The sequence below is a fragment of the Carassius gibelio genome, chromosome B5 (genome assembly GCF_023724105.1).
Source record: "Carassius gibelio isolate Cgi1373 ecotype wild population from Czech Republic chromosome B5, carGib1.2-hapl.c, whole genome shotgun sequence".
Taxonomy (NCBI): domain Eukaryota; kingdom Metazoa; phylum Chordata; class Actinopteri; order Cypriniformes; family Cyprinidae; genus Carassius; species Carassius gibelio.
Window position 1 is genome coordinate 35,237,089 of NC_068400.1, and position 16,668 is coordinate 35,253,756.

A 16,668-nucleotide genomic window follows, 5' to 3' on the forward strand; every position below is an offset into this window, starting at 1 on the left:
TTTCTCCCCTCTCCACCATTACTGGCTCGCCGCGTGTGTATTTGACCAGTGTGTATGTTACGTGTGTGTAATGTTTTTGTAGGAGAGAGCAAAAGTCTCAGCTGAGCGGGATGTCCTGGCCAGGCTGAGGGATTCGTACAGTGAGCTGAAGGGCCAGCTTCATAATTGCCCCGAATCACTGAGGGAGCACTTACAGGAACAGCTGACCAGGGTCAGTGTGTGCTTTGAGACTGCCCGAGAGAGTCACAATGACTATTGAATGTATACAACCACTTCACTTCAGAGAGAAGCAGGAGAAAAGAAAGAATTGTCAGATTCAAATAACTATTAGCGATTGATCTCCTGATTATTTTTTTTTATTATTAGTTCACTGAATTAGTGTTGAATTTTCAATTTGCCTTTTTTATCTTAAAATTTAGCATCCAGTGTTTCATTCCTCTTTTTTAGGGGAAATAAACAAACAAATAATATATAACAAAAAAAAAAGTCACTCCAGTGGCTTTTGTGTGTTTCGCTGATTTTTAATACTAAAGCCTTGATGGTAATTAAATTAAATACATAACTGCAAATGACTTTACTCTTTTTAAGTATTCTATGTGGATGTAATTTGTAAATAAATTGTTTATTAAGTAATTTTTTCTCCATTGTTTACAGTAGCATAAATGAGAGCTCTGCTACTGGATTATTGTGTATGTATGAAACAGAGATGCTTGTGGTGGTTCGCTTATTCTAGCCAGTATTTAAAAATAAGCCAGAACACCATAAAACAGTTATACTTTCAAATAGATAGTCAAATAAATAAAACTGAATGCAACAATATTATAATTTGGACTCATACCACAAACTGATATTACAGTTATTTGTCTAAATAAATTAGAAATAAGTTGTTTTAAATGCACAGTTAATTTATATATTTTAAACTAATATTTAAATATGAATTCACAGTATGGAAATGGTTATTTTAAATTACATGTACTAAAATATTAAATGATGTGTTAGCAAGGGTAATCCAAATATAAAGGAAATTAACAAGCGTTAATTGAATATCAATATCTAAATATAAAAAAATCTCTAATGTTGAGCGAAAACATATATGATACTAATATATTGTCATTCTCTAAATAAGAGCAAAGCAAATAGCAAACAATCTATTTATAAGACATTAACAAAGAAGACTGATGTATTTACTCTTATTTAATCATATTTGTACACAAGATACACTATGAAAATAGCTATTGGAGTATATCACCTTTCAGTATCACTAGCAATTAATGGGTAAAACACATGACATGATACAACAGCCTTAACTGGGCAGCTTGTTAGAATCTGGATCTGTACAAACTGCACAAATATCCTATGGCTGTGTGTGTTGGCTGTGTGTCTGCACTCCCTCTCGAGCCACAATATGCTCATGGCAATAAAGGGTTTACACACTCACTGAACAACCATGATCATTATGATGCACCTCTGCTCTTAGGCAAAGAAAATGCATGGAATTCATTTATTTGTATGCCTGCCTTTCGCTTTCCAATCTTGCTTAAGTGCTTTTTTTTTACTAAATCTCCTCACTAATTCACTGATATGGTAATGAACTGAGCGAATCCCCTCATTGTTTTGTATCTTTGTACACTTTATAACCAATAAGCACCAAACAGAGGATGTGTATGAAATTTGTTTTCAGGAAATGCATTGAAAAAAAATAAAAGGTTGTTCCATACAGCAAACATTGTTTGGCAGACAGAGTGATCTTCTTCGGCATGTCATTGAGGAACATTTGTCTGTCTGCTTGTTTGTTTCCCCCATCTGTTCGTCTGCCTCTGTCTTTCCCTCTCTGTCTCTGTCCATCTGTGCATGTGTGTGTCTGTAGAAGGTGGAGGCACTGGAGTCAGCCACTAAGCGCTTTGAGGATTTGGAGTTCCGCCAGTTGGAGCGAGAGAGTGGCATAGAAGAGGAGAAGGAGACGGTCAGTAGGCAGCTGTTGCAAGAGAAGGCAGAGTATTTCCGGAGTGTGGTCAAAAGGAAGGTAATGACACTCCTCTCAGGACAGTTCTAGGACTCAAAAGTCAGTACTGAGCTGCTGATCCTGTATTAAACTGGAATGACATACATACCACGGCCTCTATTTAAACATTTCTCTTGGTTGTGTAGGAGAAAATGGCAGCTCTGGAGATCCAGGCTAATCAACTTGGAATTCAGTCAGCGCAGGATTGTGAAAGGATGGCCAAAGATAGAACCATGGCCCTACAGATGCTTCAGAAGGTTGAGATTTTTTTTTTCATTTAAATTTAACCTAAGAAAGAAAGACACAAACATCTTGGATAACATGGGAGTTAACAAATTATTAGGAAATTTTTATTCTTGTGTATTTGAACTGCTCATTTAAGCTCAATTGACATCATTTGTGGCATCTGAATGTTGCAACAGAAATCGAGACTCATCAGACCAGGCAACATTTTTCCAATCTTCTATTGTCCAATTTTGGTGAGCCTGTGCAAATGTTATCCTCCATTTCGTGTTCTTAGCTGACAGGAGCGTCAGCCGGTGTGGTCTTCTTCTCCTGTAGCCCATCTGCTTCAGGGTTCAATGTGTTGTGTGTTCAGATGGTATTCTGCATACCTTGGTTGTAACGAGTGGTTATTTGAGTGACTGTTGCCTTTCTGTCATCTCTAAACAGTCTGCCCATTCTCCTCTGACCTCTGACATCAACAAGGATCACTGGATATTTTCTCTTTTTCTGACCATTCTCTATAAACCCTAGAGATGGTTGTGTATGAAAATCACAGTAGATCAGCAGTTTTTGAAATATAGCCCATCTGGTACCAACAACCATTCACGTTCAAAGTCACTTAAATCCCCTTTCTTCCCCATTCTGATGCTCGGTTTGAACTTCAGCAAGTTGTCTTGGGGTATTCCTTTAAAAGGGATATTCCTGGGATATTCCTTTAATGGTAAATTTGACTTTGTATACTTTTCTCTTTAAGGAAAAGGAGAGACTGTCTGCCCTGGAGAAGAGGTACCAGAGCCTGACCGGTGGAAAGACTTCCTCCAAGCCTGCCAACTCTAAGGAGGTAAGAGCATTCAACAGCCATGACTTGAATTCACCAATGGGTAATTGAGATGTTTTTGGTTGGCAAACAAACTACTTTGTATAAGCTGGTAAACAGAAGCCTTGGGATCTAAACTAGAATCATTATAAATCATGAGATATTTGTGCTTTTTCTCATTTAGTGCATTAGTTTGAAATAAACATATCATTGTGTACATCCTGATGGTGGTGGTGTCCGTGGGGATATACTCATCTCCCGCTTAGCAGTGATGAGCACGTTTTTTCTGGTTTATCACCATCGGCGATAAGCTTCATGTCGATGCCTCTTTGATCAGACATAAAATATGTAGAGGGAATCTGAAGAAGTTTGATAAGACAAATAATGATATAAAAATGTTCTTTGGCATGGTTTGTGCAACACTGTCTGTTCAGTGCTGTCTGACTTTGGTGTTTATATTCAAAACAGGAAGTGCTTTACATCAGTGAACCTGACCTTTTAAATGAACTCCCAACCCAAAATTCTCTGCTCCCCTCATCATGTTGTCAAAGATCTACCCCTCAGATATATTCTAACAGGCCACAGGAGGTAAAAGCATGATCCCAGGACAGCTGTGAGGGATTTACAAACTAACAATACCATTATGTCATTTGCACTTATGCGCTTGTGCAGTTTAGTCATTTCACCCTTCATAAGGAACATGTGTCTGTGTGGCTGATGAGTAGAGATGGGAATTGCAAAGAATTTAATGATAATGGTTCCTTAATGGTCCCACTAATGATTTTGGTAGTACTAAAAGATATGCAATTTCATTATCAAGTGATAAGATAGTTTCAGTAACAACCACGGTACTGAACAAATTTCATTCATTTCTTTTTATGGAATACTACAGACAAAACGCACAGTCATATGAATAACCAGACAGTCACTACGCTGATTTATAATGTGCTAGACTTCATTAAAATTAATGAATTGGAGTCCAATATTTGGCGCTTTCGAATAAAAAGTAGTGATGTGCGATAACTGAATAAATAAATGTATTCCACCCACATGCATGTGGAAGAACCATCTGTGAAACATAATGACTTATATAGCACCTGTGTATATATATATATATATATATATATATATATATATATATATATATATATATATATACACACACACACACACACACACACACACACACACACACACACACACACACACACACACACAGGTGCTGGTCATATAATTATCATCAAAAAGTTTATTTATTTTACAAATTCCATTCAAAATTTTAAACCTGTATATTATATTCATTCATTACACACAGACTGATATATTTCAAATGTTTATTTCTTTTAATTTTGATGATTATAACTGACAACTAAGGAAAATCCCAAATTATAACCCACTCTAAATTCATTTTCATTGGTTCCCAACCCTACTGATGTGTTAGACATTATAACACATTACCAACAGTTTGGGGTCCGTAATATTATTTTAATGTTTTTGAAAGAAGTGTTTTGTGCTCACCAAGGTTCTGCATTTGTTGTTCAAAGATACAGTATGAATATACAATAATATAAATATTGTTAAATATTATTGGAATTCAGCATAACTATTTCTCCCTTTTTAGTGTCACATTATCTTTTAGAAATATTACAAATATGCAAATTTGGTTCTCAAATTTCTTATCAATGTTGCAATCTTGTTGTTCAAAAGAACAGCATTTATTTGAAATAAACATTTTTGTAGTAATCTAAATGTCTTGACTGCCACTTTGAATAAATGTAATGCATCCTTGCTGAATAAAAGTTAATATACTTCTCTCTTTCAATTAATCATTAAGATAAATAAAAACTGACCTTAAACTTTTGGTAGTGTAAATACGTGTTGTGTAGTGTCAAGACCTGGAATGCTTGCAGACGTTTCTTGAGTTGAAGGGTATTTGTGATTTTTTTTTTAGCATTCATCAATTGAACTGTTACATACAGGTTTTCATTTTGTGTGAGACTTTAATATGCACATTGTGAGTGTTGTTTGCCTCAATCTAGCATGTCATCTGTTATGTTCAGACCATTTATGAATGGTATGGTCACATATCATGGGACTGTGATATGGTGGACATTGACATTCTGTGTCACACATGCTGTCTGTGTGTACACTGGAGATGTTGAAGTGCGTGCCATGTTTGTAATGTGTTGGGCACAAGCATGCCTTTTCCAGTGGGTGCATGAAGATTTCTGGTGCAGTACTTCTAGTGTCATTTGAGATATGAACTGATATCCTTTGTGGATGTGTGTACGGATGGATGAATGTGTATGCTCAGGAGTACCTCAGACTCTCTGATGTATATAAGATGTATGGGAACGGATGTATCCCCGCCCAGACTGCCTTCTCTAATGCTCTTTGTCTACCGCTGGCTGTAACATCAGACACACCTCGTGAGGTATGACTCCTCCACTCACTCTTTCATCCATGACAGAACCTTTTTCTTTGCCTCACCACCTCCTGTTTCCCTTTCCAATGCCATTTATTCCTAGTTTGTGACTTTTTTTATGATGCTGTCAGAATAACCCCCTGGTTGTCTTCTCTTGGAGCTCTTATTTTTCATTTCTTCCTGTCTCTTTCTCTTTCCAGCTGTCTTTGTCGTTGTTATATCCTCTGCCTTTGCTATGCCAGCTTAATGCTTTTGTATACCTATAGTGCCCTCATTACATTTTGTGTTTGTGTGTGATGGTTTGATTGTATAAAGGAGTATGTGACAGTCAGTCAGTTAAACCAGCTGTTCGGGATGCCCAAAGTTGACCCCTCCCCCACATCTCCAGTCCAATCATTCCAAGCTATTGTCGCTGACCCTGTCCACTCCAGCCACACATCCCAGTGTGGCTCCTCCCAGTCACTTCCTGTTGAGGTGTGTGTTATTTCCTGGTGTTGATGAGTTTGTAGTTATTTACCATAGCTTGTGTCAGTCTGGCTTGTTCTTGTGGAAGAGAGAGTTGAATGAAGTGGGATTTCAAGGTTATGTGGTTTTGTGAGAGATACTTTTTATTTACGACTCCATACTTTCAATGCATGTATCTCTTCTTTCCTTGCTGTATCAAATTTTCCTCTTTTTCCTATCCATCCTCCCTTTACCTGGACTGCACTTCAGACCCAGCCTGCATGGACTAGGCCCTCAATCCCCAGGCTAGATTCAGAGCGCTGGTACCAGGAGATTATGGCAGCAGGGGAGCCCAGTCATGCCTGTCCTCCCCCTCTGCCAGCTAAGTGTATCTCCTCACGTAAACCTATGCAGGTAAACTTTCTTCATTAATCTGTCTTCTCTTCTGCTTGCATCCTTATATCCTTTTTCTGCCCTTAAGTTATCTGTCCTTAGTTTACCTTTTGTTTTGAATCTCGTCAGATAAAACTGCCAAATTAATTTCAGTAATTTTATGTAAAGTGCTTGAGGTTTGGTCTTTGTTGCCGGGTTTGGTTGCTTTGGTGTGGTCTTCTTCCTTGCTGCGGGGGCAAGTTGCCATAGTTGTCATTCTGGATGGAGAATATGAATAAATGAGGGATGAATAACACTGAGATATTTTGCTGTCAGATCTATAAGCAGGACAGTGAGCTGGGACAGAACAACGGCACCTTTACACCCCCGCCTTCCAATATGAGCACATCAGGAAGAAACACACCCACCAAAGTAAGACAGTTTAAACTATAACCTCTGACTGTTGTGAAGAGGCCACAATATAAGGTCTGCATTTTTTTTAAACAACTCTTAGGGTTAATTCAACCAGAATTTTTTATTCTGTCATTAATTACTCACCGTCATATCGTTTCAAACCTGTAAACACTTTGCTCAGCTTCGGAAAACACAAATTGATATATTTTTGATGAAATCCAAGAGCTTTCTGACCCTGGATGGATGGATATATGGACAGACAGATGGACGGACAGACAGACAGACTGACAGACCGGCCGATTTTGATTTTGACCAAAGTTTGATTTCAGTTGGATTAAAACAATAATTCTTCTTACTTCAGGGACAAAGCTGACACGTAATGTGTATTTAATCCTTCAAATATTAGGTTGAGCAATGTGTCATGTACTTAGCCAGACAGATAAAGGCTGTGGTTTGACTACAAAACCCTCACCGTTGCTCCATTATAACTGTATAAATATCTTCAAATGTGTCACTTTCTATTTATCTCTTCTTTTTTTATCTTCAGAGTCTCCCAGATCTGTCTCCTGCTTATTTAGACTTAGACTCCAAGAGACAATTGGATCTCCATGGCAGAGGTAGCCATCACTCATATTAGTTTGTAAACAGTGTGTGTTGAATAATTTAAGTTGCTGCGCCGTATAACATAAAGGTGGTTGTAGAAATACTGTAAAGCTCTGTGTTTTTATTGATCATCGCTGGATGTATTTTTCTAGGGCTCTATACTTGTGATGATTCCAGAATCAGGCCTATGGATCCTAAACAGAACCACTGGGGGGCACCACAGGACTCTCACTCCCCTTTCCCACCTTCAGGTGCTCCCATGGTACACCACTCCATTCTGCACCACCAAGCACCCCCAGCTGGAGAGTCAGCATATGACACTCTGAGTTTGGAGAGCTCTGACAGCGTGGAGACCAGCGTATCTACTGGCAACAACTCCACCTGTTCACCTGAAAGGTGAGACACAGTTGTCAAGGGAACCCTTGTTCTGCCTCCTTTCCCCTGACAACGGGTCACGCTGCCCAATTTCCCCATAAATGGTTTTTTTTTTTTTAATCATTTTACCAGAATAGTTCCTGGGTTGTTTCCATGACAACACATACATTGACACAAAGAGATGTGCTATTCTTCTCGTCTTCAAAGTTTGGTCTTGTCCCGAGGCAGAACGAGCACAGAATGTCATTTTAAAGTATGTGCTCCTTGGAGCCAGGGAGGCTTCAGGTGTTTCGTCAGATGTTGAAGTCATGAAAAGACATTCTCTTGATGTTGCCCTACTTTTCAGCATCGATAGTCTGGACGAGAATCTTTGACCATGCATTCTTACATTTCTGTTAGATGTTTCAGCAGTTTTAAACTCTTATAACCCTGCTCACCCTCGATCAACCTTTTTCCTTTGAGCTGGTAAAGGAGGCCCATCAAAAAAGCATGTAGGTCCTTACTTAAAAGTGAAGCAGAAAAAAATCACATACTCTTGAACCAGCAGGAAGGAGCATGATGCACATGATTTTGTATTTTTTAACCTGTGGCAAAAACGTGGTTGCCTAGGGCTTAGAAAAGATAAGACAATGCCGAGAGTTGAAAAAAAAAAGAAGTAAAAAAGCATTTTTAAATCTATCTACTTTATCAAGTGGTATTTAGACATTTTAACAAATGCAATTTTAACCAAACTAACTGTGCTACATTATTGAATGCACACTGCTGTTCAAAATGGACAGGAAACACTTTTAAATAATAAAATACCATCTAATAAATGCTTTTCTCCTGTACTTTCTGTTTATCAAAAAACCCTGTAACACCGTTTCCACAAAAATATTAAGCAGCACCGTTTTCAACACTGATAATAATAAGATGTCTTACTTAAACATGTTGGAAAGAAGGATCATGTGAAAATAAATACTGTAGAAATGGCTACTGAATAAATTACATTTGAAGACATATATAAAATAGAAATAGAAAACAGTTATTTTAAATTATTATATTTCAGAAATCTACTGTTTTTACTTTACTTAAATTACTTTTTGATTAAATAAATGCAGCCTTGTTGAGCATAAGATAATTTTTTTAAACATACCAACCCCTAACTTTCTAAATCGTTAGAGTATATAATGCTTAACAATTATATTTAAGAAATATATAATAATTGAATAATAATTTTTCAGCCAGAGTTTGTATTAGATAACTGGAATTATGTTTATTTTACTGTAATCTGTTTATTTTTATTTTTATGACACTTCTGTAATATTCAGTAGAATTTAAATGAAGGCTCTGAGGCCGGCAGTGTCGTCTTCTGCCACTGGAAGCAGCGCAGAAACATTAACCGTGTGTTTCTCCCTTAGCAGCAATGGGCTGGCCGGACTGAGGCTGGAGGAGATGGAGAAGATGTTGAAGGAGGCCCAGCAGGAGAAAGCCAGACTGGTGGAGAGTCGAGTGAGTACCATTAATCTTTAATTGTCTGTGAAATATAATCTATCCCTCTCCCTGTCTCTCATATAAAAGAGATCTTTTTCATGAATTTAAAAAGGAAGCCCCTGGTCCCTTTGGCATTACTGCATTAAAGATTGTTTCTTACCTACAAAGAGTGATAGACATGAAAGGCTGGATCTTAACAAGCTCTCCGACAGTAATACTCACTCAGACAATCTCTTGCTGAATTATTTTTTCATGCATCCCCAGTCACCCCGCACCGCACTGTGTATTTTATGTATTTGTATGTATTTTTTTTCCCTATTGCCTATTAAATGTTCTCACAGTAGATTTGAAGCCCCTCTGTGTCTTAATCTGTCTGTCTGTCTTTTTTCCTTTCTTTTCTTTTTCTTTTTTTTTTTTTTTTTTTGTCAGGAGAGGGAAGTCCAGGCACGAAAGCAGCTGCTGGAGGCTGAGAGAAGACGGCGAGAGGAGGTGGAGAGGAGGCTCCAGGATGAAACTGCACACAGACAGAGACTCGTGGAGGAAGAGGTCAAGCTGAGAGAGAAACAATGTTCTCAGGTCAGAACGTCTGGTGAACACCTCAATGAACTGCTCTCAGATAGTCGCCCAGTCTTTTATTAGGCAGACATATAACACTCACATTTCCCAGAGAGATAAAAGGGACAGTACATAAGGCTTACATTAATAAGTCATAAATAAATATTAATATTTATAATCATAATCCTTTATAGATCACTAGTTCATGTACATTCATATGTATATATGAATTACTGTATACTTGGGTCAGTGATGTGGCACTAAGGCTATAAAAAAAAAAAACATGATAATTTTTTTATATATTTTTGTTTATTGAATTGTATTATTTTGTTATTTTATTATTTGTCTAAATTTATTTAATTATTATTATATATATATATATATATATATATATATATATATATATATATATATATATATATATATATTAAAAGGCTTCATGAGAAATGTTGGCATAATTCAAAATAAAAAATAGTGAAGCGATTTTGATTTAGTAGTATTGAAGAAGTTCCTGTCAAATCAAAGTCAGTGTGACATCAACAACATGCAGAAACCCAGAAAATAGAGGACCCTTTTAGCTTATTACATTTCTAACTAATTGAATAGGAATTAACTGAATGTTTAGTGTAATGTAATGTGTATATAAAACATAACACCATGTTAGTGTTAAAAATAGAAGTGTTTGAAACGCACACAGTAGAGTCGGGCCTACACACACTCGAACTGACAGTCTTACTGTCTCCGTACAACTCTAAACCCAGCAGCGAGCTTCACTGCTGCCGCTCTGAGGTCAGAGAATGTTTTGAGTTGCTCTTTAAAAGTCTTTATGAGGTCACTGGCTCAGCTTGACTGGGCCAGACGGAAGGCATGAATGCACATAGAGCAGCTCCGCACAGCAGGTGGATGAGAGGAGACACGCAGACAGATGGTGAGAGGGACACAGCAGAAAGAAGATAAGATGGGAGGAAGAGGAGGGGTATATATACAGACAGAGGCAAGGCAAGGCAGGGCAGTAGGACACCAATGTTTCAAACACAGACAATTGACATAACCAAAACAATGAACTCAACCTGGGATTTTCACTACTGTATGAATTGACATTTTTCTGACACTTCCTAAATGTAGTGATCAGTACATCAAAATTATCATAAAATATTTCCATGAAATATATTGTTTTTATGTGTCCCTGAGCAATTCAGTTTTATGGAAATATTTGAGACAGTAGCTAATCCCAAGCTCTGCCCTTCTCAGGCTCGGCCAATGACGCGCTACCTGCCTATTCGAAAAGAGGAGTTTGACCTGCGTTCTCATGTGGAGTCATCAGGCCACTGCGTGGACACATGTGCATATGTCATTGTTCAAGAGAAAATGTGCAAGGGCCATCTTGTGAAGATGGGAGGCAAGATCAAATCTTGGAAAAAACGCTGGTTTGTCTTTGATCGACTTAAAAGGACCTTCTCTTATTACGTAGGTAAGGTAATTGTTGTATTTATTCCTAATTAAATTGTCAGCAAATAGTTTACTATTATTTTTTAAGTTTGGAATTTATATTTATTAATCTTCAGTACAGCTTTTTTTTTTTACTGTATTTAATTTATTTTGACAAATTGGTAGTGTGTTGAATTTAAGTCTAAAAGAAAGCACATCAGTTTTCTGTTCTTGCTTGGTATAATTCAAAATATGTAATGTGAAAAAAAGAAAAAGAGAAGAAATAACAAGGTTAAACAAACAAACAAAACCAATCCAACAGCATTGACAAAGTGGCTTATTCTGGTGAAATGTTATATCTGGGTTCGCTCAATTTCCGATCATCCTGTCTTTCTTTAAGATGTTCGCTCTCTTTCTCAGACATGCTTTGCTCATGTGTGTAGCCTTTTCACCCCCTCACTCCCCATGTTAGTAGTGATGATGATGATGATGGTGATGATGATGATGATGATGAAATAAACTGCAATACTTTCTCTAGCCCAGCGTTTGTGAGGGATGGGGGTGTAGATTTACCCCTGGCTCAGTTCTAAGTAACAATACTGCACTTACAACTCTTCAAAAACATGAAACAAAAACAATTTATCCCATTACTAAGCAGATCTGTGTAACGAATAGAGGCGAGACAAAAAAAAAAATTCAAAAGGCAAAGTAATAAATCTTAAGCGTCGACAGGTGCGAAGGTGGCTCACTAGAGGCTGACAAGCCTAAAACAGTGGTTTCAAATCATCTACCAGATAGAATCAATCTGAAGAGAGGTGTTAATTTGCGCTAAGTAGCGCAAAGCAAAGTCTGTCAGAGAAGCTGCAGTGGGTGGCAGACAGTGTTAAATTGAGACAGACAATGCTTTAAGGTGAATCGCTCTGTGCGCTAGAATTCACTTCTACCACATGCATGTTCAATCCCTGAGGCAAAGCTTTTAAAAAGTTTCCGTTTTTTTTTTTTTTTTATTCTATCTAGGAATAAAAGATATTTAAAAAGATATTACTGAAATGCAAAACAAATGACAATGGATTTATTGTGTAATGCAAATAAAACGCAAATGGAAACACAAATCTCTTATTAATGAATAACAAAGCTGATCTGTGTGAAAAATTTGTATTAACAACATTTTTATTTTCCTCATGGTTTTTACTTCTCAGATAAACATGAGACCAAACTAAAGGGTGTCATCTACTTCCAAGCTATAGAAGAGGTGTATTACGATCACCTGCGCAGCGCAACTAAGGTAATGAGTGCTTTTCCAACACCTTCTGTTTACTGTCAACATCGACAGATCAAGCTCCATACCACTCACACTACAGCACCAACTTTGGTGAGCACACCGTGAAAGTTTAAACAGACAGGCGTCTTTTTATAAAGAGAATTTCTTACAGCAGAAGGCAAAAGAGATCAAAGGCGGCTTCATGTTCATGTACATTTCGTCATGCTTGCTTTTTTTTTACTCTTCAGCGACATGCCTTTTTTTCCTGCCCTGCTGTTCTCCGTCTTCTCAGACTTTAACACACACATTGTCTTTTTTTTCCTGTCCTTACAGAGTCCGAATCCTTCGCTAACCTTTTGTGTGAAGACTCATGATCGACTTTATTTCATGGTGGCACCGTCCCCAGAGGCCATGCGCATTTGGATGGACGTCATAGTAACGGGTGCCGAGGGCTACACGCAGTTTATGACCTGAGGGAGAGCGGATGCGACTCTGCCTGCAGTGATGTGAGAGCAGGCAGGACTCATTTAACAGGACGTGTAACATATGCAATATAATGTTTAAAAACTTCAGCCAGCACTGACATTGTGACAAGAGAAAAACTGGAAAGCAGGCTGGCCTGATGACGACGTATTATTGTGCAACTGATGGTCAGATTTTATGTTACTAAAAACAGAAACTGAAAATATACATATATATATATATATATAGATGGAAAGAGTGGAAGCAAAGAATGTTTTTCTCTGTGTATTGTTGTAATATAGAGAAAGGAGACAGTTACAGAGCTTGCAGTATTTCATGGCATTTCAAATCAATCATATTGCATTTTTTTAATCTACAGTTTTATGGTGCCCAATATTCAGGTGTATATACATCAATGTATTAACTTTTTACTTTTAGTTATTTAGGTGCAGTTACATACAATTAGATTAAATGTAATAGTACATGATAGCAGTCATAATCTCTTTTAGGTAGAAAATCAGCATTCACATTTTAAATAGCTATGAAATACATTTTACTGCATTTCAGGTGCTGTATGTGTCAGATATATATAATGTTCTTTGCTGCAAAGTTTATAAAAAAAAATGGTTCAGGTGCTCAGTTATGTAACTGAAAACTGTAGCCCTGCTACCTGATTTGTACATTTATCATACAAGATAATTTGGTGGGGGACCATTGCAGTAAATATTTTTGGTTTCAAGACCTTTGTACCGACAGGTTTTGCCTTGCCAAAGCTTTACCCATGTTGATATATGTACTCTGACTTGCACATCTTTTATTTCAGGTATTTAAAAAATGTGTGGATGCGCCACTATGATTTATAATCCGATATTGTGCTGTTCAGATTATTGATATCATCTTTAATGAGAAAAACAGTGTGAACTTTTGATAATTCAGTGTTACAACACTAAAAATGTATTTCTAAATATTAACTTTTTTTTAAACAAGTAGCATATACTCTTAAGCAAATAAAAAGTCTAACGAAGTATAACGTTTTCTTGTGCTCATATAGGGCAGAGATGAGCTAGTTGTCACCTTTTACTCTAATGAATATTTCTCAGTCTTGGTTTATTTTTAAAAGTCAATTTCTGCAAAGAGACAAATGCCAATGTCTTGACTGCAAAATATGTGGTCATTTCCACCGTTATTGCTCCGGTAAAAAAAAAAAAACAGTGGGACAAAATTTTTAAACTAAAACAATTGTTACAGAACAATTCATGACAATGCATAGAGGAAGTGTAACATACAAAAAATAACTACTTTAAACAAACAATCAAAAAAATATTTAAATTGTATGTTTATGAAACTGTTGGCTCTTATATGAATGCATCTCAGTGTTGTTTTATTTTGTTCACTTTTTTACAGAAAAATATGTAACTAAAATATGATTATTAACATTTTAAAAAATTAGTTGGGAAGAAAAATAGTTGCGAAATTACACTCCAAAACGTTATAGTTATTGATGAAATAACTTTTGTGACAACTTCCCTGAGTTCTAACAAGCCCTAACAAATCATGTATATAAAATTCCCTGATAAAAATACAACTGTGTATAATCATCTTGGTATAACCAACTTAATCCTGGCATTTAAATAATCCACAAAATAGGATCTTCTCACTATATTTTTATACCTAAAATATTATCACTCACATTGCACAAACCATTATGTCAGTGCTATATTTGCCTAACAGGTAACTGGCATTATCAGGCAATGTGAGTGTTCAGTTATAAAAGAGTCCTCACTGTAACCGCTGAACACACACTTCTGCAGTTACAACTGTATCTGTTAATGGACAGGGAATTTCCCCACAGTATAAACAATAAAGTTTGAAAGTGTTTTTTTTTCTTTTAATTTTGACAAAGAAACAATTGAACCCCTTCAGACCTGAATTCTTCCAAAAGTATACATTTCTCCTGTTCATAAGGCTCCCATAAATGAGACTACGTAATAATAATAATAATAATAATAATAAAAGTAAACACTCTTTAATTGTACTTTTTTAAGTAATAAAGTTGTACTTCACAAACAATAAACACTTTATTTACATTTTTTTTTTTGCATTTCTCTGCGAGAGATTAGAGCAAACCGAGCGCTCGTTCGTGATGCGGTTGGTTTTCCCCGTGCGCCCGGTAGAGGGCGCAACTCGTCACGTCTCACCGCTTCAGCGCGTGTTTTCATGCTACAGATGCGAGGGATGGATCTGCTGAGGCCCCGGGGCCCTGAGCTTGTTTTCTTCTCTGCCTCGCACTCAGTCATTACCATAACAGTTAAATGCAAGTACAAATGTCATCAGCGTTATAATGATGCCATCTGTCTCCACCAGCAGAAGCTCACCAATTAATTTATCACTTGATGCTAATTCATCTCACTTTTAAATTAAGCAACATAAAAGCAAAAGGAACCAATCTAAGGAAGCTAATAAATGCAAAGAAGGGCATGCTAATTTTAAACAACAAATTGAAATAAGGATGTAGCTTTTAGTTCAAAAATGTAATGTGTAAACAAACAACAAAGACTCTAATTAAACCTACAAGATCTTTGAGTTTCAAAGAGCAGTTGAAGTCTCATATATCAAAGCAAGAAGGGAAGGTTTGTGCCTTAAAATCACTAGGGACTGAGTTGACTTGATCAACTGTTGAGCCGGTGGTGAAGATCAACTCGGAGACATTTGAGGGGAGCCACTCGGGAATCGAGAGCCCTCCACTTTGAAGCCGTGATCAACCGACCTAATCCAACCATGAGAAGCGCGAGCATCTTCACACAGAAGCGGCGAGCGCGCGCGTTCAGACGCACTGGAGCGTTTGCGGTTTACAAATGTAAATTCGCATAAACGTAAATAATAACCATTCAGAAAAACAATAATACACCAGGGGGGGGGGGGGGTACCAACGCGAAAAACTCCTTGAGTTTGTCCTTGAGTGGCTCGTGTTTTAGTTGGAGATGCGAGACGCACCCCAAACACAGCGACGGCGTCCCGCGGGAAACGCCAGACAAATGCACTTTCTCAAAATCAAACAACTTTAACGCTGCCTCGCGTTCCCGAAGGAACAGTCAATGAAATAACTGCGGTTAGTTCACGCCATGCAACACGGGTTATTAGTCACATTATCTTTATCTTGCAAGTTTGTTATTCTAAATGGGGCACGTTTGGGGGAAGGCTGCCGTCAAACCTCTTGAAACCTGTTGAAAGGTTATCCCGATTCCCACGACACGGCGCTACGGTGGGAAATGAAATAAGAATCATTTTGCTGAGATGATTCCTGTTGGATGTTATAAAACTAAAAAAAAAGAAAAAAGAAAGTTATAGCAAGTGATCGAAACTTGAAGCGATTTGATCGCTCGTGCAGGGGAATGAAAAAAAGACAACAATGAATTCAGAAGGAGATGGTGATGAAATTGTGATGTAACTGTTACTAATGTGTGCTATACATGAACTTGGCATGGTGCGTTTGCTCTCTCACCCACTCCTTACTTATTTTCTGACTAACATACAGAGTGCCAGAGAGGGCTTTTAAAAAGTCAAAACAAAGTAAATGAAACAAACAAAAATAAAATCGTAAGATTTGCTTTAATTAGTAATATTTATCGATTTAGAAACGTGCACCCTATGTTTGAATGAGCTTAGTTTAATTGTTCCACATTTGGACTGCTGGATTTTGGGAGGGGAACAGATTTATCACTCCAACCAGGGTTTTTAATCCTCAAAAGCTGTGATTAATTAACGTCTCCACGGCCTGGACCTACATCTCTATTTGCAACATCAGCCATTTA

At 37.3% G+C, this 16,668-nt stretch overlaps 1 protein-coding gene across 14 annotated transcripts in view; it reads left to right on the forward strand.

Annotated features, from left to right (window-relative positions):
• Positions 1 to 13,886, forward strand: part of phldb1a (pleckstrin homology-like domain, family B, member 1a) — a 44,178-nt gene extending 30,292 nt beyond the window's left edge. For 6 of the 14 annotated variants that reach the window (XM_052556693.1, XM_052556691.1, XM_052556688.1 and 3 more), the window contains 16 exons: positions 83 to 211; positions 1,868 to 2,023; positions 2,149 to 2,259; positions 2,982 to 3,068; positions 3,513 to 3,632; positions 5,359 to 5,478; positions 5,785 to 5,943; positions 6,184 to 6,327; positions 6,622 to 6,717; positions 7,247 to 7,316; positions 7,455 to 7,698; positions 9,078 to 9,168; positions 9,580 to 9,726; positions 10,957 to 11,176; positions 12,333 to 12,418; positions 12,728 to 13,886. In XM_052556693.1, coding sequence (XP_052412653.1) covers positions 83 to 211; positions 1,868 to 2,023; positions 2,149 to 2,259; positions 2,982 to 3,068; positions 3,513 to 3,632; positions 5,359 to 5,478; positions 5,785 to 5,943; positions 6,184 to 6,327; positions 6,622 to 6,717; positions 7,247 to 7,316; positions 7,455 to 7,698; positions 9,078 to 9,168; positions 9,580 to 9,726; positions 10,957 to 11,176; positions 12,333 to 12,418; positions 12,728 to 12,868 — 2,121 coding nt within the window. In that variant the 3' untranslated portion in view covers positions 12,869 to 13,886. The remainder of the gene's footprint in view (positions 1 to 82; positions 212 to 1,867; positions 2,024 to 2,148; positions 2,260 to 2,981; positions 3,069 to 3,512; positions 3,633 to 5,358; positions 5,479 to 5,784; positions 5,944 to 6,183; positions 6,328 to 6,621; positions 6,718 to 7,246; positions 7,317 to 7,454; positions 7,699 to 9,077; positions 9,169 to 9,579; positions 9,727 to 10,956; positions 11,177 to 12,332; positions 12,419 to 12,727) is intronic. The other 8 variants (XM_052556701.1, XM_052556700.1, XM_052556689.1 and 5 more) reach the window with 7 other exon arrangements.
• Positions 13,887 to 16,668: the final 2,782 nt, after the last annotated feature.